This window comes from Erythrolamprus reginae, chromosome Z (assembly GCF_031021105.1).
Source record: "Erythrolamprus reginae isolate rEryReg1 chromosome Z, rEryReg1.hap1, whole genome shotgun sequence".
In the NCBI taxonomy this organism is placed as follows: Eukaryota; Metazoa; Chordata; class Lepidosauria; order Squamata; family Dipsadidae; genus Erythrolamprus; species Erythrolamprus reginae.
The window spans coordinates 52436943-52463838 of NC_091963.1; the positions used below are offsets into that span (position 1 = coordinate 52436943).

General features: G+C 42.1%; 1 protein-coding gene across 4 annotated transcripts in view; it reads right to left on the minus strand.

The window, feature by feature from the left end:
* Positions 1-26896, minus strand: part of TOP2B (DNA topoisomerase II beta) — a 185583-nt gene that overhangs the window by 68163 nt on the left and 90524 nt on the right. For all 4 annotated transcript variants that reach the window (XM_070728138.1, XM_070728139.1, XM_070728140.1 and 1 more), the window contains 3 exons: positions 5923-6081; positions 4422-4626; positions 3413-3492 (listed from right to left, as the gene is read on the minus strand). In XM_070728138.1, coding sequence (XP_070584239.1) covers positions 3413-3492; positions 4422-4626; positions 5923-6081 — 444 coding nt within the window. The remainder of the gene's footprint in view (positions 1-3412; positions 3493-4421; positions 4627-5922; positions 6082-26896) is intronic.

A 26896-nucleotide genomic window follows, 5' to 3' on the forward strand; every position in this document is an offset into this window, starting at 1 on the left:
CCGGCACATCACATCAACTGCTTCGTTGACTGGACATGGGGTAGAGATGTACAACTGGGTATCATCTGCATACTGATGATACCTCACCCCATGCCCTTGGATGATCTCACCCAGCGGTTTTATGTAGATATTAAATAGCAGGGGGGAGAGGACCGACCCCTGAGGAACTCCACAAGGGAGAAGCCTAGAGGTCGATCTCTGACCCCCCACTAACACCGACTGCGACCGATCAGAGATGTAGGAGAACCACTGAAGAACAGTGCCTCTCACTCCCAACCCCTCCAGTCGGCACAGAAGGATACCATGGTCGATGGTATCGAAAGCCCGCTGAGAGGTCGAGAAGCACCAGGACAGAGGATAAACCCCTGTCCCAGGCCCGCCAGAGATCATCCATCAATGTGACCAAAGCAGTTTCCGTGCTGTAACGGGGCCTGAATCATGACTGCTGAGGGCCTAGATAATCGGTTTCTTCCAAGGACCGCTGGAGCTGGAGCGCCACCACCTTCTCAACAACCTTCCCCATAAATGCAAGGTTGGAGACTGGACAATAGTTGTTGAGAATGGCTGGGTCCAGGGAAGGCTTCTTGAGGAGGGGGCGCACAAGTGCCTCCTTGTAGGGATCCGGAAAGGACTACCTCCCCAAAGAAGCGTTGGTAATCTCCTGGACCCAGCTCCGTGTCACCTCCCTGCTGGCCGAAACCAGCCAGGAGGGACACGGATCCAGTAAACAGGTGGCGGAACTCACAGCTCCAATGGCCTTGTCCACTTTATCAGGTGTCACCAGATCAAACTCCGCCCAGACAGATGGACAAGTACGGGCCCCAGTCACCTCGACTGACTCGTTGTCAGTCGACTCTGTTATCCAATTGGAGTTGAGGTCCACTCGGATCCGAGCGATTTTATCAGCGAAAAACGTGTTAAAGTCCTTGGCACTACTCTGCAAGGGCTCCCCAACTCCCCCCTGGTTAAGAAGGGAGCGGGTCAACCTAAACAGAGTGGCCGGGTGGGATTCCGCTGATGCAATCAAGGCGGCATGATACGCGCATCTTGTCGCATCTTGTCGCATCTTGTCGCCTTGAGCGCCACTTTGTAAGTCTTACAAGTGTTCGATAGGATTCGGACTTACTCTTCCTCCATCGCTTCTCTAGACGTCTTTTCTGGCATTTCAACTCCCGGAGCTCCTCGTTGAACCATGGAGCTCTACGGGGTCTAGTGCCGCGGAGAGATTGCAATGGCGCAATCTGGTCGAGAGCCTCCGCTGCAGCCTTGTTAAAGGCCTCAGTAAGAGACTCTGCCGAATTGTGGACGAGTGTATCTGGAATAACCCCAAGTGCCTTCTGAAAGCCCTCTGGGTCCATCAGGCGTCTGGGGCAGAACCACCTAGTCGGTTCCGCCTCCCTGCAGGGAAGGATTGGAGTCAGGAAGTCAAGGCGCAATAGAAAATGGTCCGACCATGACAAAGGCAACACTTCTAAGCCCCTTAATCTCAGACCATTACTCAATTGCTCAGAGAGGAATACCATGTCGGGTGCGTGCCCCCCCTCGTGAGTCGGACCCTGTACTACTTGAGTCAGTCCATGGCTGTCATGGTGGCCATGAACTCCTGAGCTAGTCCAGAGGTTTCGCCGAGTGATGGCAGGTTAAAGTCCCCCAAGACAATAAGTCTGGGGAACCCCATTGCCAGCCCGACCACCTCCTCGAGCAGCACAGGCAGGGCTGTTGACACGTAGCTGGGAGGCAGGTACGTGAGAAACAAGCCCACCTGAACCCCTGTCCAACTTCACCAAGCGGGACTCACAACCCGCAATCTCTGGAACAATGAGTCTACGCAGGCAAAGGCTCTCTCTGGCTATAATAGCCACTCCTCCCCCCCTTCCCTTGGGTCGAGGCTGATGCCATACCTGAAACCCGGCTGGGCAGATTTCAGAGAGAGGGACTCCTCCCCCCGGGCCCAGCCAGGTTTCAGCCACACATGCCCGGTCGGTCTCCTCATCCAGAATCAAATCCCGTTTGAGGAGAGCTTTATTTACCACCGACCTGGTATTGAGTAGCAGCAGCCTGAACCCAGGGCCAGAATTACACTCATCACCAGTACCCTGGGTTGAGCTCATGGAGCCAGAAGAGGGGATAGTTATCCTTCCTTTGGAACAGCTAGCTCCATGGCTCCCGCCATATCTGCCTCTCCCCAGCAAGACCGGAATATTCCAACCCGCTGTCACCCCAGAGATAGTTGCCCCCTCCCTCCTGCCTCTCCAGCGTCAGGTGTGCCAAGTATTTCATTCATGTCATATCCATTCACCTCATCCACACCATAATCCCACCCACCCACCCCACCCACCCCTATTCAATCCACCCCATTCATTCCAATAGTCATAAATATCCATCACTAACCCCCCCCCCCAATAAATTAAAAATATAATTAATTAAAACACTAGTAAAATAATCAGCAGTTCTTAAAAACAATCAACAGCAAGATGGTGCCAAGCTCCAGGCCGGCTGAGTTCTAAAAAAGTCTAGCGTAAATGTCCAAGTCTCTTGATGGGAGATACACATTTCTTTCTCTAGAGAAGCTAGTTATTCACCCACCCGCTTTTCTCTCTCTCTCTTTAAAAGAAAAGAATCTGGTGGAAAGCTAGCTGCCCCCAGCCGACCTCACACTCAAGCCGATCCCAGGTGCGTAGTCTTCCTCAGATCTTCCTCAGCTGGGCTTGGCTTCCCACTCACTGCTGCTATGTCTTCAGAGCCTGGAGCTGTCATGCAGTTGCAAAGCGATGCCAGCTCTAAGTCCAGCTAGAGCAGAAGGGGGTGTGAATCTGAACTGTGGGGTCGGTGGGTATGGGTGGCGAGAGAACCAGGAGGAGAACCCAATCTGGCATGACTGGTGGAGGAGGTCCACAAGTATTAAAGCTGTCATGTTTGAAGACACCTGAGTTAGAGGTCGGAAGTGCAAGGGTCTTCAAACCTGGAAAGTTTAAGGCTTGTAGACTTCAACTCCCATTTCTGAGCTAGCATATCTGGTAGAAGAATTCTGGGAACTGAAGTCCACAAGTCTTGAAGTTGTCAAGTTTGAAGTTTGTAAAAAGTGTAAATGGTTTTAAAAAGTATAAATAGTTTTAAAAAGTATTCTGCTACACTAGTATTTTATTAAACAATATAATACTGCACCATTTGGTTCAGAATACTTTTTCCCTTGTTTTCCTCCTCTAAAATCTAAGTGCGTCTTATACACCGGTGCATCTTATACACTGAATAATACTGTATGTACCAATTTTTAAAATATTTGGATATGAGTATTTTCTGAGAGTCATGAAGCGGTTCAGTAGCTTTCAATGACAATGGGTTTTAGGCAAAGGTTACTTATTCAATAATGCATTGCCTACTGAGTTGAATGTTTAATATATTTTATACATACCAATATTGGCTTTCCGAGAATAAGAAGGAAACATGAACAGGTTGTCAAAATCTTGATTAGTTTTGTCTTGGGAAACCTTCCTGATAAAAAGATAATTTTATTTAAAATTTTCCTCTTCCTAAGTTCCTAATTAAAAACAAAACTGTAGAGGAAAGGCATGCCGGACTGCAATACAAAGAATATAATAATACATAGATTAGCCTACACAGGAAATATATATTATTACATATTATTATATATTTCCTGTGTAGGCTAATTTATGTACATAAAAATGTTGATGAAATGGCTAGCTATATTTCATTTTGATATGTTACCTCCAGGGGTGGATTCCCAATTCCACCACTACTGGTGTGGTTGCGCATACAGCTCCGGGTGACCAGGAGGCTCGCATGTGTGTCCAGTGGGCATGCATGTATGCCAGAGCGAGATTTGGCTTTGTGCATGCACAGGAAACAAATTCTATGAGAAGACATGTAGGCGCGTGAGATTTTGGCCAAAACCCACCAAACTCTTGCATACATGTGCGTCTTCTTGTGAGATTTTGTTTCCTGCACATGCACAGAAGCCAAATTTTGCTCCGACGTGCACACCTGCCCACTGGTCACCCCGAGTTGCACGCACAGCTCCATTTTCACTACTGGCATGCCGTCACTACACCATCAAGGTTGGAACCCAATACTGGTTACCTCACTTCATTAGTCAAAAAATGCATATACTCCAAATAATATATATTTAACATGTAGCATTTGTTGACACCTTAGATACATAAGGTAAAGATAAAGGTTCCCCTGCACATGCATGCTATTAGTTTCTAGCTGTGGGGCAGTGCTCATCTTTGTTTCTTAGCAGAAGAGCCAGTGCTGTCCAAAGATGTTTTTGTGGTCATGTAGCCAGCATAACTATGGACATACATAATGTGTCTCAAATATATGTGTAACAATGTACATTTTGTTAATCTTCATACTGCTAGTTAGAGACTAAGATACTATCCCAAACCTATGACACTTACTCTGGAGAAGGCTTTGATTTGACTGGAGAGAAATCATATTCAACCTTTTCAAGACTATCTGAAGGCACAAAGTCATCTTCTCTGTCATTGATGTTTGGAGATGTTTTTACTTTGAGTTCATTAAGACTGTTATTGTTATTGGCATCTTCATCATCATCATCTTCTTCTTCTTCTGAGAAATCAAAGGTGTATTTGGGCCTTTCAGCTGTAAAGTGGACACAACCACAATATCTGTTTTATGTTAAATTTTATACTTTGCATTTTAGATAAAGAAAATATGTTGCAAGAGTCTATCTTCAAGATCAAGTTAATTGTACTCAGTATTTGGTTGTCTTCCGTTAGTCATTTGTGATTTCATTTAGAACGGTAGAAGAGGGGAAAAATTTATTGTTTTTTGGCAATAATTGATAAATATTTTTTTGCTGCAACCCATTGGTACCATTTCTCCCATATCTTGTGGAAATCTGATTCTTTTTATTTTGAATTTCCATAGTTATTCTAGTCATCTCCACACATTCCATAATTTTAGAGATAGTTGTTAAAATAGAGGGGAGTTTTCCTGCTTCCATGTCTGGACATATGTAATTCTAGCTGCCGTTAAAATCTGTAAGGTATCTTTCCTCTCATATAAATTTCTGTCTGAATATGCCTAAAAGAAACAGTTCTGGTTTGAGAATTACGTTATTCATTATGACGTGGTCTAAGAGATTTTAAATTTCTTTCCAGAATTTTTTGGTATGGGTACAGGTCCACCATAGATGGTAGTAGGTTCCAGGTTTAGTTGCAGTTTCTGGTTTCTCTTCAGATCATATAAATCTTTCGCCTTATACTTTGCATTTTATATTATGAACATTTGAGGTATTCTATGAGTATTCTATAAAACAGCATTGCAACTGTTTTTGGCATTATATTAGTCTAGGACAATAAACATTGAATAACAAATCAACACTGTAATTAACACTAAGCAGGCCACCTTTTTGTGAATTTGATTACACATTCAAAAGATGATAATTGTAGATATGGTAAGTGCAGAAATTTGGATTACTTGTCCACTACTTGCAAATGAAGATAATTGGTTCACAAGGCAAGTTAAGGTATAAAAAATTACAAATATTTTCAGCTAAATGATTTCACTGGTGAAAAAGTCTATTAAAAGTTGTACTGTATGGAATTATTGAATTGAGACACAAAGAAACACTCTGATAAAACAGTTTCAAAACTAGCCATATATATACAAAAGAGGGGCAACAGATCAATGCAAACTTAATGAAAGGTTTAGCTGATACTGGGATAATTTTAGACACAATAGAGATGTCAGAAGGAAAATATTTTATCTGACAACGCAAAAGCTATTTTTAAAAATGTGAAAAAAGCTTTTTCCCCAAATGATTTAATGATTAAGCATAACATTCTTACTGCAAAAACAGTGGTCAATTATTAAAACTTATTTACAATATAAAACTAAATGATTTTGCTACATTATAGATATTGGCATTACTACCTGCAGCTCTTCTAAGTAAAGAATCTCTTGGAATAATCACAGGGTCATTTTCTTCCAAATCACTTTCAGATTTTGTTTCATCATCTGACCATGGATTTCGTTTCTTAACTTTTTTTGCAGAAGTCTTTGTGGCAGATGGTGTTCTTCTCACTCTAGTACCTAAAACAAGCGAAACATTAGCAGGATAACAAATAATCTTCATAATATTTTCTCTCATTTAGCATTGATAACTTCCCAGATTAATGATACAGAAATTAATTACATACAGGTAGTCCTTGATTTATAACCATTCTTTTAGTGATTTTTTGAAGCTACAATGGAACTGAAAATAGTAACTTCACACTTATGAGCATTGCAGCATTTCCAGTGTCATATGATCAAAATTCATCTGCAAATCAAAGAACCACTGATTTTTATTTCATCTTTTGTCTAGACTAGTTTATTAAGTACTTCTTCAAGGCAGGCTGAGATAAGGTATGGATGTAAAACATGCAAATTTAGCATGTTAGGCTTTGGGTATAAAAATTATATATAAAAAAACATATAGCCCCTCCCTGGTATAAAGCTGAAGGGATCAGATCCTGTGGCCTAGAGGTTAATTCTCTGCCTTACAAGGCAGAAGCTACAGGATCAAATCCCAGTAAGGGTATGGCTAGCTGATGAGGCCAGAACAAGGCTGAAATAGTGCTATCCTAGTCTCCCTTAATTTTAAAAATTCAGCAAAAACTATATATATATATATATATATATATATATATATATATATATATATATATATATATATGTTTTCGTAGATTTTCACGGGTACAGGTATGACGGTCTTGGTATATTCGGGTTTCTTCCCGTGTAGGATTTGGAAATTTCTGGCGACGTTTCGATGAGGTCTCACTCATCATCTTCAGGCTGGTGTTTCTGTCCTTTTTCTCAGGCGAAGACTGCGAGACCTGAGCTGCATTCCTTCTATAAATACTGGTGGCTGGGTGTGTAAATATAGTTTATATTTACAGCAGCACAAAGCTTATAACTTCAGCCTGATGATGGTGAATGTGATTTCACCGAAACGTCGCATAGACACTCAAAATATTACACGGGGCAAAACCCGAACTCAGAACAATCTACATATATATATATTTGTTTTCGTAGAGTTTCACGGGTACGGGTATGACGGTCTTGGTATATTCAGGTTTCTTCCTGTGTAGGATTTGGAAATTTCTAGCGATGTTTCGACGAAGTCCCACTCGTCATCTTCAGGCTGGTGTATACAAAAGAATGATTATGGAAGCCATAGAGATAGAAAAACACCCCCTCAGCATGAACAAACGAGATGACACGTCCCACCTACCAGAGATTTGGAAACCAGCCTTAAACAAAAAAACATATCATAATCATCACCATGTCAATCCTTCAACTAAATGTGATTCCACCAACCAATCAAATCATTAAAACATAGTCACCCAATAATTTGCTACATTCAAACCAAATCTCCATCCCCAACACTATATATAAGGAACAAATGGCAGTTGCAAACATTCTATATTTACAGCAGCACGAAGCTTATAACTTCAGCCTGATTATGCTGAATGTGATTTCACCGAAACGTCGCATAGACACTCAAAATATTACACGGGGCAAAACCCAAACTCAGAACAATCTACACACACACACACACACACACAAACATATATACAGTAGTACCTCGTGATACGAACCCCTCATCATATGAACTTTTCGAGATACGAATCTGAGGTTCGGAATTTTTTTGCCTCTTCTTACGAACTTTTTTCACCTTACAAACCTGCCGCCGCGAATGCTGAACCCGGAAGTTCGGCAAAAGTTCAGGTTCGGGCGAACCCTGAGAAGCGCCGCCACCTGGCTGTCACCTTGCCAGAAGTGGCGTGGAGCTGTCGGTCGGTCGGTCGGCTCAAACGGAGGTGGGGAATCCCAATAGGGAATTCCAGCTTTGACGTCACAGAGACATCCTTCCTGGCCGGCTGATTCTGTGGGACCTGAGCAGGCACTGGGATTTATGCGGCAGGAGGCGGTCTCGGAGGTAATCTGGCCCGGTGCCATGTAGGGCTTTGTAGGTCATAACCAACACTTTGTTTTGTGTCCGGAAACTAATTGGCAACCAATGTAGTCTGCGGAGTGATGGTGAAATATGGGTATGCCTTGGAAGGCCCATAACCGCTCATGCAGCTACGTTTTGGATGATTTGAAGTTTCCGAACACATTTCAAAGGTAGCCCTATGTAGAGAGCATTGCAGTAGTCAAACCTCGAGGTGATAAGGGCATGAGTGACAATGAGCAAGGACTTCCTGTCCAAATAGGGCTACAACTGGTGCACCAGGCGAACCTGGGCAAACGCAAACGCCCCCCTCAGCACAGCTGAAAGATGGTGTTCTAAAGTCAGGTGCAGATCAAGGAGGACACCCAAGTTACGAACCCTCTCTGAGGGGGTCAGCAATTCCCCCCCCCCAGGGTAATGGACAGATGGACGTATCCTTGGGAGGCAATGCCCACAGCCACTCTGTCTTGTCTGCATTGAGTTTGAGCCTGTTGGTGCCCATCCAGACCCTGACAGCCTCCAGACACCGGCACATTATTTCCACTGCTTCACTGAGTGGACACAGGGTGGAGATGACTAGCTGAGTATCATCAGTATACTGATGGTAACTGCTTTGGTTGTGCTGATGGATGATCCCTGGTGGGCCCTGGATAAGGGTTTATCCGTGCCTTTGCATGATCTCACCCAGTGGTCTCATGTAGATATTAAACAGCAGGAGGGAGAGGACCAACCCCAGAAGGTAGGGACCTAGGAATCGACCTCTGACCCCACAATAACACCGACTGCGACCGACCAGAGAGGCACGAGGAGAATCACCATAGGACGGTGCCTCCCATTTCCAACCCCTCCAGCCGGAGCAGAAGGATACCATGGTCAATGGTATCGAAAGTCACTGAGAGGTCAAGGAGCACCAGGACAGAGGATAAACCTCTATCCAGGGCCCGCCAGAGATCTTCCATCAGCGCAACCAAAGCAGTGTCCATACTGTAGCCAGGTCTGAATCCTGACTGTCAAGGGCCTAGATTATAGATTATAATCGGCTTCTTTCAAGGACCATTGACCCCGCTGGAGCGACACCACCTTCTCAGGACGATAGTTGTTAAATACAGCTGGGTCCAGGGAAGGCTTCTTGTGGAGGGGGCGCACAAGTGCTCTCTGAGGGGGTCAAGAGTCCCCCCCGGGTAATAGATGAACAGATAGGTGTCCTTGGGAAGAAAAACCCACAGTCACTGTCTTGTTGGGGTTGAATTTCAGCCTGTTAGCACCCATCCAGAGCCTAACAGCCTCCAGACACCAGCACATTACTTTCACTCTTCACTGAATAGACATGGGATGGAGATATATAGCTGTGCCCTCGGATGACCTCACCCAGCCACTGAGAGATCAAGAAGCACCAGGATAGAGGATAAACCCCTATACTTGGCCCACCAGAGATCATGCGTCAGCATGACGAAAACAGTTTCCATGCTGTTGCCAGGCCTGAATCCTGACTGTTGAGGGCTCAGATAATCAGCTTCATCCAAGGACCATTGAAGGTGGAGTGACACCATCTTCTCAACAACCTTCCCAATGAAGGGAAAGTTGGAGACAGGACAATAGTTGTTAAATACAGCTCGGTCCAGGGAAGGCTTCTTGAGGAGGGGATGCACAAGTGCCTTCTTATAGAGAGTCCGGAAGGACCCCTCCCTCAATGAAGCATTGGTAATCTCCTGGACCCAGCTCTGTGTCACCTCCCTGCAGGGCGAAACTAGCCAGGAGGGACATGGGTCTAATAAGCAGGTGGTGGAACTCACAGCTCCAATAGCCTTGTCCACTTCATCAGGTATGAATATATATTATTTGTTTGTTTGTTTTCTGGAGAAAAATAAAATAGAAAATTTATTTTTCTCCAACATGGAATAAAAAACAATATAAAAGTACAAGCACCAGGGTGATACGACAGAAAACAAACAAACAAAAAAACACATTTTAACGTTTTTGCTTATAATGAAAAGGGAGACTAAGATAGATCTGTTTCAAGCTATTTTGCTCTCATCAGCTAGCCATACCGTTACATGGATTTGAACCTGGGGAGTCTGCCTGAAAGGCAATAGCTTTAACCTAATTAATATATAGCTGATGAGGCCAAAATAAGGCCGAAATAGATCTATCCTAGTCTCCCTTAATTTTCAAATTCAGCAAAAAACATGTGACACATACAGACAGAATTGTCGGCTATCAATAAAATTAACAAATAAGGCCGAAATAGATCTATCTTAGTCTCCCTTAATTTTCAAATTCAGCAAAAAAACCCATGTGATACATACAGATAGAATTGTCGGCTATCAATAAAATTAACTGCCTTGTAAATGGCCCTAGGTTGGGCTGAGAGGCAAAAAAGGGGCTGTGATGTTCCTTCAATACACCAGGGTGATTCGACACAAAAATATGTAACCTTTTCCCTGGTGCAGAACTGAAGGGATTGAATACTGTAGCCTAGAGGATAATTCTCTGCCTTACAAGGCAAAGGTTGCAGGTTCAAGTCCCAGTGGATATGGCTAGCTGATGAGGCCAAAATAAGGCCGAAATAGATCTATCCTAGTCTCCCTTAATTTTCAAATTCAGCAAAAAAAACATGTGACACACAAACACACATATGTGTGTGTGTGTGTGTGTGTCACATGTTTTTTGGCTGAATTTGAAAATTAAGGGATACATACATACATTCATATATATTTGTTGATTAGGGCTGTTTCAGATGTCTGGTAGGCAGTAGGTATCATCGCGTTTATTCATGTTGTGGGGATGTTTCTCTATTTCAATGGCTTCCATAATTATTCTCTTCTTGAAGTGTTCCGTTTCAGAAATTAATTTAGCTGTTTCAGAATCAATTTCATATCCTGTTGTTTTGAGGTGTTGGAAAAGGGAGGAAGTTTTTTCTTCTTTTCTGACTGCATTCTTGTATTCTGCTGTGTTCATTTATTCTCCTATTAATTTGTCCAATATATGTGGCCGGACAGATATTGCATGGTATTCATAGACTCCTTGGTTTTCAGCTGGATCTTGTCTTTGGGTTTCTTAAGATGTTGACTATTTTTTGGTCAGTGCCAAAGACTGTCTTGATATTGTGTTTGTGGAGAATTTTGCTGATTTTATGTGTGGTGCCTTTGATGTAAGGGAGGAAGGCAATGCCGTTGTCCTATTCTGTTTCTTGGTTCTTGAGGGGTGTCTCCTTTCGGATTAGGTTGATAAATTGTTTTTGTCTGGAATCCGTTGGAAATTAATATGCTTGTGAAACTGTGTAATTCAGTTTCCAGGTGGTCTTTGTTGGCTAGGCGTTTGGTTCTGTAGATGAGGGTCTTGTTTATGGAGTGGATCTGTGCAAGGTGGTGAGATTGTGCTTTTAAGTAGTGATTGGTGTGTGGGGGTTTTCCGATACATGAAAGCCATTGGGTTTTTTGTAGATTAGGACATCCAGAAAAGGAAGTTGGCTGATGGCTTCCATTTCCATAGTGAATTATATTTTGGGACGTAGGCTGTTGAAATGTATGAGGAAGTTGTCCAGTTTTTCTTTCCCATGTGGCCAAATAACAAAGATGTCATCTACATATCTAAGCCAGAGTTTGAGTTTATGTTCAGATTTATCTAAGGCATTGGTTTCAAAATGTTCCATGTACTGGTTCCACTTCCTAACGAGCACATACTTCATCCACAATGGATTGTTGGTGGAACCCTCTCATGCAGTCCTCACCTTCTTGCTGTCAACATAGCTGATTCCAAAATCATTGGTTGTTTCAGAAATATCCTGATGACAAGGGAGATAACTTTGTAGCCCTTGTATCAGGTTTGCGGTGGTAATGATCAGGTTGGATGCCTCATTGCCCCATAGATATCTTGTGATCTGTACAATGTAACTTTTCATTATGCTAAACTAAATCAGAAAATTCAATTTGGTGTAATGTTAAGGCATCAGTTTGGAAACCATGAGGTAGTAAGTTCTAATCCTGACAGGCACAATATCAGCTAGGCACTTCCTTTCAATCTCAGGAAGACGACAATGGCAACCAAAACCTTGCTAAGAAAACAGCAGGGATTTGTCCAGACAGTCTCTAAGAACTGAACATGACTGAACAGGAAAAAAAGCTTAAATCAGGAACTGCAAAATTTTAAAGGAAATTACATATTGCCTTTGATATTTATAATTTAACACATATGCATGTTAATCAACTCCTTAATGCTATTATAAGTTTAGTATTGGTGGATCACATTAAACAGATAAATCATTGATCTGTGCAACTCCTGTAATTTGGGGATCTTGCACAATTTTTTCTATTATGTTAAATGCCACTGATGATATGTTTTATTTATTTGATATGGTTAAAATTAAAATACAGTAGTACCTCATCTTGCGAACTTAATTTGTGCTGTGACCAGGTTTGTAAATAGAAAGGTTTGTAAGAAGAAGCAGTTTTTCCCATAGGAATCAATGTAAAAGTGAACAATGCGTGCAAACCCATCTGTGAATTGTATTTAAGCAACACTGGCATTCTGATTCTTGTTCAGGGACGGGTGGAGGAAGCGGGCGGGGGGGGGGGAGACAGTGGAGGCTGCCTGGAGAGAGCCTCATGGGTGGATTGACACATGCGGGGATTGACATGTCCGCCCTACTTGATGGCCTCCATTGGGGCTTAAGAGCCAAAGCAGGCTGCTGGGCCGGCTTTAGCCCTAATCCTGCCTTAATGGGGCTAAGGCTCCTTTAACCCAGCCCACCATTGAGCCAGAGCAGGGAAGGAAGTGAAGGAAGCTTTCCTCTTCCCCATTTGTTATCTATGTGTCCTCCAGTTTTCACGGAGAGTTTATAATCTCTCCTCTTCCCCGTTTGCTCTCCATGTGTCCTTCAGCTTTCATGGAGGGTTTCTAAGCTTTCCTCTTCCCCATTCTCCATGAAAGCTGGAGGACACATAGAGAGCAAACAGTGAAAAAGAAAGCTTATAAACTCTTCATGAAAGCAGGAGGACACATAGAGAGCAAACAGGGAAGAGGAGAGCTTATAAACCCTCTGTGAAAGCTGGAAGACACATGGAGAGCAAACAGGGAAGAGGAGAGCTTATAAACCCTCTGTGAAAGCTGGGGGACATATAGAAAGCAAACAGGGGAGAGGTTCCTCTGTCCTCCACTCATTACCTGTAGTAATGGCACCTGTTTGAATTTGTTATCAGTATAAAAGACACCTGTCCAGAACCTCAAACAGTCACACTCCAAACTTCACTATGGTGAAGACCAAAGAGCTGTCGAAGGACACCAGAAATAAAACTGTAGCCCTGCACCAGGCTGGGAAGACTGAATCTGCAATAGGCAAGCAGCTTGGTGTGAAGAAATCAACTCTGGGAGCAATAATTAGAAAATGGAAGACATACAAGACCACTGATAATCTCCCTTGATCTGGGACTACATGCAAGATCTCATCCCGTGGGGTCAAAATGATCACAAGAATGGTGAGCAAAAATCCCAGACCCACATGGTGGAACCTAGTGAATGACCTGCAGAGAGCTGGGACCAACGTAACAAAGGCTACCATCAGTAACACACTATGCTGTCAGGGACTCAAGATTCTGCAGTGCCAGATGTGTCCCCTGCTTAAGTAAGTATATGTCCGGGCCTGTCTGAAGCTTGCTAGAGAGCATTTGGATGATCCAGAAGAGTATTGGGAGATTGTCATATGGTCAGATGAAACCAAAGTAGAACTGTTTGGTAGAAACACAACTCATCGTGTTTAGAGGAGGAAGAATGCTGAGTTGCATCCAAAGAATACCATACCTACTGTGAAGCATGGGGGTGGCAACATCATATTTTGGGGCGGTTTCTCTGCAAAGGGACCAGGACGACTGATCCGTATACATGAAAGAATAAATGGGGCCATGTATTGTGAGATTTTGAGTGCAAACCACCTTCCATCAACAAGGGCACTGAAGATGAAACGTGGCTGGATCTTTCAGCATGACAATGATCCCAAATACACCGCCAGGGCAACGAAGGAGTGGCTTCATAAGAAGCATTTTAAGGTCCTGGAGTGGCCTAGCCAGTCTCCAGATCTCAACCTTATAAAATTTTTTGAAGGGAGTTGAAAGTCCGTGTTGCCCAGTGATAGCCCCAAAACATCACTGCTCTTAAGGAGATCTGCATCGAGGAATGGGCCAACATACCAGCAATAGTTTGTGCCAACCTTGTGAGGAATTACAGAAAATGTTTGACCTCTTCCATTGCCAACAAAAGATATATAACAAAGTATTGAGATGAACTTTTGCTATTGACCAAATGCTTATTTTCCACCATAATTTGGAAATAAATTCGTTAAAAATCAGACAATGTGATTTTCTGGATGTATTTTCTCATGTTGTCTCTCATGGATGAGGTCTACCTATGATGTCAGTTACAGGCCTCTCTCATATTTTTAAGTGGGAGAAGTTGCACAATTGGTGTCTGACTAAATACTTTCCCCCCCACTGTATGTTGATCATTTTCTTCTCATTGCACATGGTAATAACACAGGTTGAAAATCCTATTGTACTTTTCTGCCATCTAGCAAGTTAGGGATCCAAAACTAACATGTAGAGTTGCAATTTTATAAAATTCAAATTCTCTATAGGAGTTATTTGACTTCACAGATAAGGGTCAATAATTTCAGGGGAGGGGCAGAGGGCTATTTTTTGAATGCCACTTTCTACCAATAAAAGGGGAATTGGTCTTACCTGATACACCTCTTCTCATTAGGTAGAGCCATCATTCAGAACGAGTAATTCTCGTTCACTCAGAATGAGGACAGAGTCTGTTCTTTTTCTTTTTTGCTGAACTCTCACCTGGATCCCAGTTTTGGTAAGGCTGAAGATGCAGATTTGGTGCGGCTACCATAAACAAAAAGATAAGCTTCGCCCTTCCTGATACCACCCAAAAAGAGGCGGATGTTGTTCACCAAAAAAGTGAAAAAGAATCCATAAAAAAGGATAAAGAAACAATAAACTCAATTCCAACAGGAAAAAAAAGAAAAAAAAGGAAACACATGAATAATTCTAACATTTATATGACTTAGTTTGTGAACAAGGAATAAGTTTTCATGTGTATCCCCGGGAGGGACTGAATGATGGCAATCTGATGAGAAGAGGTGCATCAGGTAAAACCAATGCTTCTTCTCCATCTTGGGCGGAACCATCATTCAGGATAGGACGTACCAAAACTCTAGTCCCTCTAGGGTGGGTGAATGCAAGACTTTCCTATTGGGGTTCCTTGTGAACTCATTGTAGGACCTATGTCCAAAAGCTGCATCAGCCGATGCAACATGTCGATCTTGTAGTGTTTAATGAACTGAGTTGGTAATGACCAAGTCGCTACCTGACAAACTTCTGCTAGGGGAGCCTGGGATGCCCAAGCTGCTCTTGGTAGTGTGCCTCCCAGACAACTGGAGTGAGGTTGCCTCCCGGAGTGTCTGGGTGTGGAAAGGCAAAAGCGGGCGTTTCACACTGGTCAGATCAACTTGGCTTCAGCCAAACTGAGGAGTCACCACAGTGAAGGAAAGGCGCTGGCTACAAAGTGAGCGAGCAAGAGGAGAGGAGAGCCCTTCAGCATGGGAAGGAAGAGGCAGTAGGTAGCAGCAGCAGCAGCAGCCGCCTTTCGGTCAAATGAGCAGGAGGTTCCCCCCTCTCACCCGCCTGGGTTTCTCTCTCTGGCGCAGTGTATGGGAGGCTGCCTCGCGCCAGGTGTATGGGAGGCGCATGCTCCTTCTCGCTGCCTCAGAGTCCCTCTTTTTTTTTAAGCCTTAAAGTTTTTGATTTTTAAAATTCATCTCACCTCACTTTCTTCCTTTGGAAGCGACTGTCCTCCTCCTCTTCTTCCTCCTCCTCCTCCCACCCAAATTTCATCTTTTATTTCTTTCCTAATGGGTTTGCACACATTATTTGCTTTTGCTTTGATTCATATGGAAAAAATTGCTTCTACTTAAGAACTTTTCTACTTAAGAACTTGGTCACAGAACGAATTAGGTTCTTAAGTAGAGGTACCACTGTATGAGCCGAGGTGGCACAGTGGGTAGAATGCAGTACTGCAGGCCACTAAAGCTGACTGCTAGATCTGCAGGTCAGCGATTCAAATCTCATCACCGGCTCAAGGTTGACTCAACCTTCCATCCTTCCGTGGTGGGTAAAATGAGGACCAGGATTGTGGGGGCAATATGATGGCTCTGTTAAAAAGTGCTATTGCTGACATGTTGTAAGCCGCCCTGAGTCTAAGGAGAAGGGCGGCATAAAAAAATTGAATAAATATATAAAATAAATAATAATAATAATTTTATTATTATTATTTATTAGATTTGTATGCCACCCCTCTCCGAAGACTTGGAGCGGCTCACAACAACAAAATAGTACAAATCCAATAGTTAAAAACAATTTAAAACCCCTTAATATAAAAACAGTCATACATCTCAGACAAACCATACATACAACGGAAATGGCCCAGGGGAATCAATTACCCCATGCCTGATGGCAGAGGTGGATTTTAAGGAGTTTGCAAAAGGCAAGGAGTGTGTACATGCCCACTATATTTAGTGGTATCACTTAAAAATAATGGTAGCACTTGATAATAATGTAACACAAATTTAAGATAGTTTATGATTTATACTATTTTAAATATACAATTTTTATTTTTACTTTCTAATTTCAATGCCTCTAGCATTAGGGCATATGAATGCGTGCCTCTCTGGCGACTGATGTGCGCTTTGGTTGCTGCCTGGTCCATTGTAGATCCCTAGAATGTAATCGTGCCCAAGGTGTGATGGAAATACATAAAATCATCTTTCCCAAGAGGGAAGACAAATAGCCAGAGGAATCCTGTATTCCTGTTGAACCTGGATCACATTGACTCTCAAGCTCTTTGTTCTGTCCCTACGAAGCACATAACCACAAAAGCAGGGTGGGCAAGAGGAGGGATGCTGTTCCACTGGCTATTCTACTGGCGGATATGGAGCTGCGCACACAGCTTCATCACCGGTGGCTGTGCACATGCCATGCATGTGAGATTCACCTTCTATATGCAGCAGCCGAATCTCACTGTCCCAGTCAGCAGTAATAGCACCCCCCAAGGTCCGGTCGCATGGCTTGCTGTGCTCTCCTGAGCCACAGGCATCTCTTGGAGTGGCGATGGTGGCTGCCCTGAGCAAGTCGTGACCTTTGGGAGCACAGTGTTGGAGGCATGGCACTGCTCTCCCCAGACGATTCGGCTGCTGCTCAGAGAGCAAGGGGAGCAGACAGAGTGACCCTCCGCCGAGCGAGATCCTCCCTCCTCCTTGACCACTTCTGCACAGGTAAGACGTCGGGGTCTGAAATGGAATGAGGCAGGGGGATGGGGGAAGGTGGTCTTACTTGTGCAGGGATGATGGAGGATGTTGCTCGGTAGAGGAGCGGTCTATCTGTTACTCTCGCCCTCTGCTGCTGCAGACGATTCATCTGGGTTTGGGCCTGGTGGTGTGCTGATCTCCACTGAGCCTGGACGAATTGAGGGGCGAGGGGAATAGACAGACTGTCCTTCCGCCAAGCAACATCCTCTATCCTCCCTGCATAAGTAAGATCACCTACGCCTGTCTTCCTCCTTCATTCCGTTCCAGATTGCGACGTCTTACCTGTGCAGAATTGGGTGAGGAAGAGGGAGGATCTGGCAGAGGGATGCTCCGTCTGCTCCTCTCACCCTCCGAGCAGCAGCCAATTTGTCCTGCACATGAGCAGCAAGGCGAAGGGGGTGTGCACGCATGAGCACTCCCCCTCACTAGAGCATTCCAGGAGGACTGCGAATGGCTGCCCTTTACTGCACACAAGTAGTTTAAAGCAAGACCTTTATTAATAAATCCTTTACCCATAAAGAATACGCAAAGTTACAAAAGTCCTAGTTGGCAAACAACCTACTGCTAATCAACCTCATTAATTCGTGGGCATTAGTTCAAAGAAATCCCAAACAATGACAAGCCAATTAAGTCCAGTTATCTTATGGAGCTTCTTCAGCCTGGCAAAGTTCCTAGAGTTCATCTCTGATAACAAGACGCCAACAGATAAACACAAAACAGGTATCACAAAACAAACTCTGATCAAGACGGGTTTTTCCAAAGTTGTTCCCTGCAGCGTTCCAGTTGCATTAGCCTGTAGCTCTACTCTTGAATAGACCTCCCTGCCTCTTGGCAGCCCTGCATGCTCTATTCTCGAGTGGACCTTTCTGCTTCACATCAGCCCTATGTGCTCTACTCTCGAATAGACTTCCACCAGAGTAAACCTTTACTCTATATTTAACATACTGGTCCAAATGCTGTAGATCCAGAATAGCTCTCCATCCGCTGAGACCTAGAGGACTACAGAAAGAATGGTCCCTGCCCCTGCTGGTCCAAAGAGACCTGCTGTATAGCACCTATAACCAGAAGATGGTGCACTGCTTTGTCCATGAGAGCCTTCTTTGAAGGAACTCTGAGTGTGAGGCATTGAATAAAAAACCTTGGAGGGTTGGAGAGAAATTCCAGGGCTAGGTCCTGACTGACAGTATACAGAACCCACCTGTCCTGGGTAGTCTGCTCCCAAGCCAAGGCAAAGATATCCCCTATCCAGTATCAGGGGGAAAGGAATGCCGCACTGGTAGTGGAAATGGAGCTGCATGTGCAGCTCCAGGTGACCAGGGGCGTGCATGCGCATTGGAGCAAGATTTGGCTTTTGCATGTGAAGATTTCAAAATCACCAAAATCTCGTGTGCCGAGAAGTCAAATCTCGCTCAGACGCACATGCATGCCTGCCTGGAGCTTCGCATGGATCAGCACTGGTAGTGGCGGTAAGTTGGAAGCCACGTCTACACCTATCTGGTTCTATGAAAGGGACGTCCCCCGCCTCCCTTAAATGTTTTTTTTTTTGGGGGGGGGGGTGAATTTTTTAAAAAAAATTCTTCTCCAATCACGTGTACAGAAAAAAAGATACCATTAATTTCAAATTAATTTACAATACAACATTTTTACAATTTCGGTATGCATAGATTAAACCAATGCCACCTCCTGACGATTTAACATCTGGACCAAAAAAATAATTATTCCAATTCTTCATATGATAAAAAAAGAAAAAAAAAGAACTGTATACATTTTAGGCTGTTACTATTCTTAATCACATAAAATTAATTAGATCAATTTTGTTGAAACAACGTTTCCATTTTCTCAAAAATCTCCTCCATATCAATTTTCATATATACTTTAAACCCTCTGCCATAATAAATGCCCTTTAAAATAAAATTTAAAAAAAGAAAACCTTAAGGGGAAAGAAAGAAAAGGAGCAAATATTTCCAATTATCTCCAACACGATATTTAAATTACTTTATATAAAAAAAGATAGCTAAAATATATATAAAGGGGCAAAAAAGAAAAAGAGATCCCACCATATAGTATATCCCAAATATCGCCAAAATAATAAACCAAATTAGAAAGGAACCTAATTAAAAAATAGTTCCCTTTCATGAATAGAAATACAAAATAGTAATAAAGATTAAAGAAAATTAGAAAGCAACAGGGAGAGAATAAGGGAAAAAAAATTATAGGGAAAGAGATAAGGAAAGGGGAGGATAAAAACAGAAACTAAATACTCCATGCATTCATACATTCATCATATCCTGTTCTGGTTATACAATTTTCAATCCATAACACTTTCAATCCGCATCATCCTACCCTATTCTACAAAAGAAGAAAAAAGCTCACTGTATGGTCAGTGTAATCATCTTCCCTGTACTAATTTTAACACTTACAATCCATCATCATACTCTATTCTAGAAACAAACAAAAAAAGTCACTGTATAGTCCTTGTAATCATCTTCCCTATACTAATTACAACACTTTCAATCCATCATCGCGCCCTGCTTTAAAATGAAAAAAAGAAATTCACTGTATAGTCAGTGTAATCATCTTCCCGATACTAATTATAACACTTTCAATCCATCGTCATACCCTATTCTAGAAAAAAAGATTCACTGTAGATCAGCAGAATCATCTGCCCTATTATATCACTTTCAATCCAGCAAAATCAACATATTCCATTCTGAAAAGAAGGGAAAGAAAAGGAAAGAAAAGAGGGGAGGAAGATCATTAAATTAAATTTAATAATCATATTCCAGATTATATTAAAAATATAGTCCACATTTCTATTATATCATTATTCCCCTTCCTTAAACTTTAAAAAACTTTATATCAGCATATATCATTAAAATTATTTTCTATTTCCATGCTTTTTCTTTTTACATTCATCATAGTTTATCTGCTTATAGTTCATTTACTTATATAATTCCATAGTCCTTCTCATCTATATATTTAAATCAACAACATTAACTAAATTAATCCTTACACATTAATCATTAGTATTAATCATCCTACCAAACCTAAGCTGACCTAATCATTTTCAATTCAATTTCATATTCAGTAGTATTATTTCATTATCCTAATAATGTCCCCAACAAAATAATTTTATATGTCTCAAAAAAGTAACTTAGTTAACCATTATTTCATATTCAACTCATTTAAAATCTTAATCTTTACATTAATCATTAAAGCTAAGCAACCCTATGAAACCTAATCATTTTCAATTTCTCACTTAACAATAATATTTCATTATTTCCCCCTAGAAAAATTTAATTATTTCCACAAAGTCAAGATTTTTTAAAAAATCTCAAATATCTTAGTTAAATGATCAATTCATCTCATTTAAAATCTAAATCTTTAATTAAATCCTCCTGCATTAAATCAATTTTATTCCTAAAAGTTTCATTACATTATCTTATAACAAAGTCCAATTTAAAATCAATTTAAAGTCAATTTCATTTTAAAAATCTATTTAAAAGTTTTAAACCTTCATTTAAATCCTTTACTTTTAATAATATTATTTCATTATTCTAAAATTTTACCTACCAGAATAATTTTATGAGTCACAATATCTTAATTAATCAGTATTACATATGCCACTCAATCAAAGTCAATTAAATCAATTAATAACCATAGTCTTAAATTAATACCTCCTCCATCAGAGCAGATTCTTCCTTGCAATTTCATTAAACTTTTCAAATAGTAAAGTCCAATTAGAGTCCAATTAGAGTCTAGTTTGAATTAATAGTCCAATTAATTTTTTTTTAAAGTCCATTTATGTCCTTTAGTGTAAACCTTCTTCTTTGAAAATCCTGTCAGCCTCCATATTCCCATTTTATGTTCTTACTTGCCTAGATGTGACCTATATGTCCTTCAGTTAATGTGCAGTATCTCCTCTCAAGTATAAAAAAGAAATTCTTCCAGTTATCCATGTTCCAAAACAAACCTGGAGACAATCTTTTTACAGCAGCATACATTAATATCAAGCAGCTTCATCTTTCCAACAAGAAAAATAAAATAAAAAGCCACCTGGCACTAATTGCATCACAAAACTCCTTGTAGTACCTCCTCCGACCCGAGGGTGGCAGTAGATTATCACAATTGATCATTCTTGGTAGTTGTTATAACGAGAAGTGACATCATCGCAGAGAGAAAGGAAATGCCTCAATAAATTAAAAGAAAAAATCCCGATTCAAGCTCCAAATCTTTAAATTATTTAAAATTTGTCCAATAAAAGAAGAATAACAGGGCAATTTGCTATGACTTTAAAGCTTTCCGCTAATCGCCCCATAGCCAATCAGCTGCTTCCACACGAATTCCAGGCATTTCTGCTTCACGAATAGAAAAAAGTAAGAAACAACCCGTTTTAAGTTCTTTCCAACTCTCCGCACTCACCAGCACTTCGCTTAAGCATTTTTCACCTTGCCATCACTGAAATCCATTCTCTTTCCATGTGTTTCCAAGCTTCTTCAATCCCTGCGTTACGAAGTCGTTTGCAGCTAGTGTCTGCCAGGCATGGCAACCTGGCAGACCTTGCGCCACCGCCGGTGCGACACAAAGCCAGTTCACCTGCTGGGGCATGCCGACCCCAAACCAAGCCTCCGGTAACATCCCCTACGTCACCTCCTCTGCAAGGAGGATCGGGCCCGATTCAAAAGAGCCGGGACCCCCAGACGGTGGGGATTTGGGGCTTCCCTCATGAGAGCGAGGGAGCCCCATGGCGCCACGACCATTGACCCTGCCCCTCTCTCCGCCTCCACTAAATGGTTGTTTGAATTGCCTCCTCCTTCCCTCCCTTGTTTGTTCTGGGCTTGGCATTGCCTGAATCTGGACTGATCTTGAGAGCAGGGAAAACTGAAACTTTGTTCACTCCCTAAAAGGGCCAACGAGGATATGGGAACTGCCGGAAATTACCCCTTCTTGATATAGATGGGAGAATTTCTTATCCCGAGTCTCGATAAAAATAGAGTCCAAAGTCTCACAGAAGAGGAGTTGACTCTTGAAGGGCACGGAAGCCAGTGTCACTTATCATGGGTATCTGCTGACCACATGCACCTGGAGACTACCAAAGCTATTGCCTTAGATGCGAATCAAGAAGCATGCAGAGAAGCCACAAACTGGATGGCTGCAAAGATCTTATTTAGATCCTGTTGTGCCCTTGTATTAGATGTTGGAATGTGCTCTTGGATGAGCTGTAGCCATATCAAGGTGGAGTGGTTGAAAAAGGATGCCAATGATGCCACCTTGATGCTGCATGGTCAAGACTGATGAGTCTTGACCAATGATTTTGTCTTCCGGATTTAACCACTCTTCAGAATCAACCAGCATGGTTGTTGGAGAATGTAAAGCTATCATAGGGGGATCCACCATGGGTATCAAAATAAGGGATGCTAGTTCAGGTCCTACATTGAAATGCTTGTGGTCCAGAGATGAAGGCATCAGAACTGAGGCTGGAGCTAACCATTGGCATTGGATGTTGTACAGAAATAGTTGTGGAGCTGGGACAATGTCTACTTCTGGTGTGAACATGGTGAAAAGAGGGTCCAAGAGCTGGATCTCCAATGGGCCTGAGTTTGGATTCATTTTCAATTCTGCTGCTTGTAGAAAGGGACTTGAACAATCCTGGAGGAAAGAGAGCATTGGAAATGTGTTGATCCTGGGAAATCCCTTCATCCTCTAATAGTTCATAGTCCTGGTCTAGTTCTACTGGGACCTTTTACACTTCCTCATCTGGCACACCAGAATATAGTACAGATTCTTGAGTCTGGGGAGGAGAGAGGGAACTCCAGCCTAGAGCTAGATTTTTCTGAGTTTAATTGACTGATTCTTCACCAGGACTGAAGACCCGCTAAGAGATCCTACTGTAGTGCCATAGATAAAAGCCTCTGCAGAGTGGCATGGTCTAAAGAGATAGATAAGGCTGAGGAGCTTCCTGTCATAGTGGCTTCCCTTTGAGTATTGGGACTGGAAGCTGAGTAGGATGGTTCAGAATTCTGGAATGCTTCCAGTGTATGATTTGGGGAGGATCTTGGGAACCCTGCAGCCCGTAGCACCTCTATATTGCTCCTAGAGAGACCCAATAGTTCAGGGCTAAAAATAAGGACTCGAATCCAGGGAGCCCTGGCTTTAGAGGCCTGATCACATAGCTTTCTCAGCCTCGTTTCTTCTTCGCTGTGCTACCTCAGAGGCTTTGGATCCCTTGGAAGGCTGAAGGCTCCAAGATGGCGGTTGGCAGGAACTTTTGAGCCAGGCACTCCCCTGTCGGCCGCTTTGCTTGCTGGATGGAGCCACGGTGCAGCGATTAGCACCAGAAAAGATAAGTGGTGGGAACACTAAAGTTTAAAAAGGGCTCAGGCTGCCTGAAAAAAACATTTGATCAGATGTTTGGAAAGGAATCAATCTTTATGTATCCTGTTAGTGCCTGGATTTGGTGCATACCAGTATTCCCTTTGCCATCCAAAGATTCTTGCTCCGGTTGGCTGACCAGGACAAGTCTAGATGGTCAATGCCAGTCTAATTTAACCTCGCCGGGCAGATCAGAGCAAGCTATGACAATCAATGCCCCAGAAACGGCTGGAGACAACACAACAGGAGCCTCGGCTCTCCTGCCGGGCACCAAGAAAAAATCGGGAAAACCTGAGAGTCTAACTATTGGCTGAGTTCATTGTTCCATTGAAAAGTCCAAGTCTAAGCCAAAAAGGGGCAAAACAAAAAGAGATATACAGTAATAAGAAAGGAGAAAGGGTAAAAAATTCCCAAAGAATTGTAACTCACAATCTCTGGTCCACTGGGTGAAGCCAGATTCAGGAAGGAGTCAGGAAGCCACAAGTGTCCTCTCTGAGGACCGAGTCAAAACTGGGATCCTGGTGGGAGGTCCCAGCAAAAAAAGAAAGAACAGATTTGGCCCTCACTCTGAGTGGATGAGGACTACCCATCCTGAATGATGTTCCACCCACGATGGAGAAAAGAATTATATTGTTCACATGGTAGGATTTTTGCCATTTATGAAGAACCAACTTTGATTCTCAAGTACAATTATTATAATGTTTGATACTCTTTGACTTTGGTTTGTTTTCTTGCAGGTTTGTTATTCAAATCAAGTAACATCATCAATGTTACAGTACCAATGAGCCCCCGTTTCAAAAATATTTTCCTTTATTGGTATACATTATTATAGTCTCATTTTTACCAAATACCTCTTTTATTTGGACTCAGGCCCATGATTAAATTTTCTGTCAATTGAAACAACACTGGCTTCTGCCCCTCATAATTATTTTTAACTGTTAGCTTGTTATGCCATGAACATGAGGTTATGTCTAACTTCTAGTGTAACCTGTTCAATCTCATTATGATTATTTTTATCCAGTGATATATTACTAGTCACAAGTTGGATCCAATTGTACTACTATTTCCTTTATGTTTCCATGTCGAACAACTTATTGCCTACTTGGTCCAGAGACTTTTGGGAACTGGGTCATGCACGCAGTGGGCATAAGTGCAGGCATGCATGCAAAAAAACCACCCTCCCTCCCGCCGCCACCACTGCCAGTCCTCAGAGCCAGAATGATTTGGGATTGCTGTATTACAGGCTGCCCTCATTGTATCTGTTCTTCATATAGTGGTGACAAGACAACATCACATTATGTTGCTTTGTCCTTGATTCCCCAGTAGCTGGAAAAATTGATAATAACATAAATGAATAAATACTTTTTAATCCTTCATCCTCTACATAAATAGTAATTGAAAAGTTATAGTTATCACACTATTTTTTCCAATACTTACCGTATTTTTCGGTGTATAAGTCGCACCTTTTGCCTCCCTAAAAGAGGCTGATAATTAGGGTGTGTCTTATACTCTAAATGTAGCCTTTTCCCCTCCAGCTCTAACTAGTTGCTAACAATCTTCCCAGTTCTTACCTTGCAGGCTCTTTCATTATTTCTCTCTGTGAAGAATGTTTTCCAAGCCCTAAGTTTGTGCAGGGTTTGTTTCATTACTCTAACTTACTCTGAGTAAGTTTCTTTCCAGCCCTAGCCAAGTGCTAACAATATTCCCAGCTTTTACCTGCTTGCAAGCTCTTTCATTCTTTCTGCCAAAAATGTATCCCAAACCCTGTCTTTTTAGGGGCGGGGGGGGGGGGGTTATTGCTTTACTTGCTTCAGATATATCTTTCCAGCCCTAACCAAGTGCTATTAATGTACTCAAACTCTTTCATTGTTCACTCTCTGTGAAGAATCTTTTCCAAGCCCCAAGTCTTTGAAGGGTTTATTTCATTACTCTAACTTGCTCTGAGTAAGTTTCTTTCCAGCCCTAACCAGGTGCTAACAATGTTCCCAGCTTTTACCAGTTTGCAAGCTCTTTCATTGTTACTCTCTGCGAAGAATGTATTCCAGGCCCTGTCTTTTTAGGTCTTTTTTTTTCATTGCTTTACTTGGTCCAAATGTTTCTTTCCAGCCCTAACCAAGTGCTAACAATATTCCCAGCTTTTACCTGCTTGCAAGCTCTTTCATTCTTTCTGCCAAGAATGTATCCCAAACCCTGTCTTTTTAGGGGTTTTTTTCATTGCTTTACTTGCTCCAGATATATCTTTCCAGCCCTAACCAGATGCTATTAATGTACTCAAGCTCTTTCATTGTCACTGTCTGTGAAGAATGTTTTCCAAGCCCCAAGTCTTTGCAGGGTTTATTTCATTACTCTAACTTGCTCTGAGTAAGTTTCTTTCCAGCCCTAACCAGGTGCTAACAATGTTCCCAGCTTTTACCAGTTTGCAAGCTCTTTCATTGTTACTCTCTGCGAAGAATGTATTCCAAGTCCTGTCTTTTTAGGGGGGGGGGGTTCATTGCTTTACTTGGTCCAAATGTTTCTTTCCAGCCCTAACCAAGTGTTAACAATATTCCCAGCTCTTACTGCTTGCAAGCTCTTTCATTGTTACTCTTTGCAAAGAAGAATGTTTTCCAAGCCCTAAGTCTTTGCAGTTTTTTTCCATTGCTCTACTTGCTCAGACTGTTTCTTTCCAGGTGCTAATGATGTTCCCAGCCCTTAATGGCTTGCAAGCTCTTTCATTGTTACTCTCTCAGAATATATTTTTTTAAGCCCTTAGCCTGGGGATTTGTGAGCCACCCCGAGTCTTCGGAGAGGGGCGGCATACAAATCCAAATAATGAATAAATAAATAAAATAAATAAAATAATGTGCTGAAGCTGACCAGACTAAGGATGCTCGTTAGATTAATACCTGGTAAGCAGATTCTTTCCCCTATTTTCCTTCCCAAAAACTGGGGGAGGAAAACTTTGGGGAGGAAAACTATTTTCCTCCCCAAAAAGGTCTGTCTTATATTCCAGTGCTTCTTATACTCCGAAAAATATGGTACATGATTTTTTTTATTTTTATCAGGCGATCCAAATGTTAGTTTTAGCTTGCTTTTTTTTAAAAAGGCAGTGCATGTGAGGCAAAGATTGTTCTAAACACTACAAATACATAATGCTGGTAGAACACCTTTGTAATGTTTGAACTTGAATATTGGAA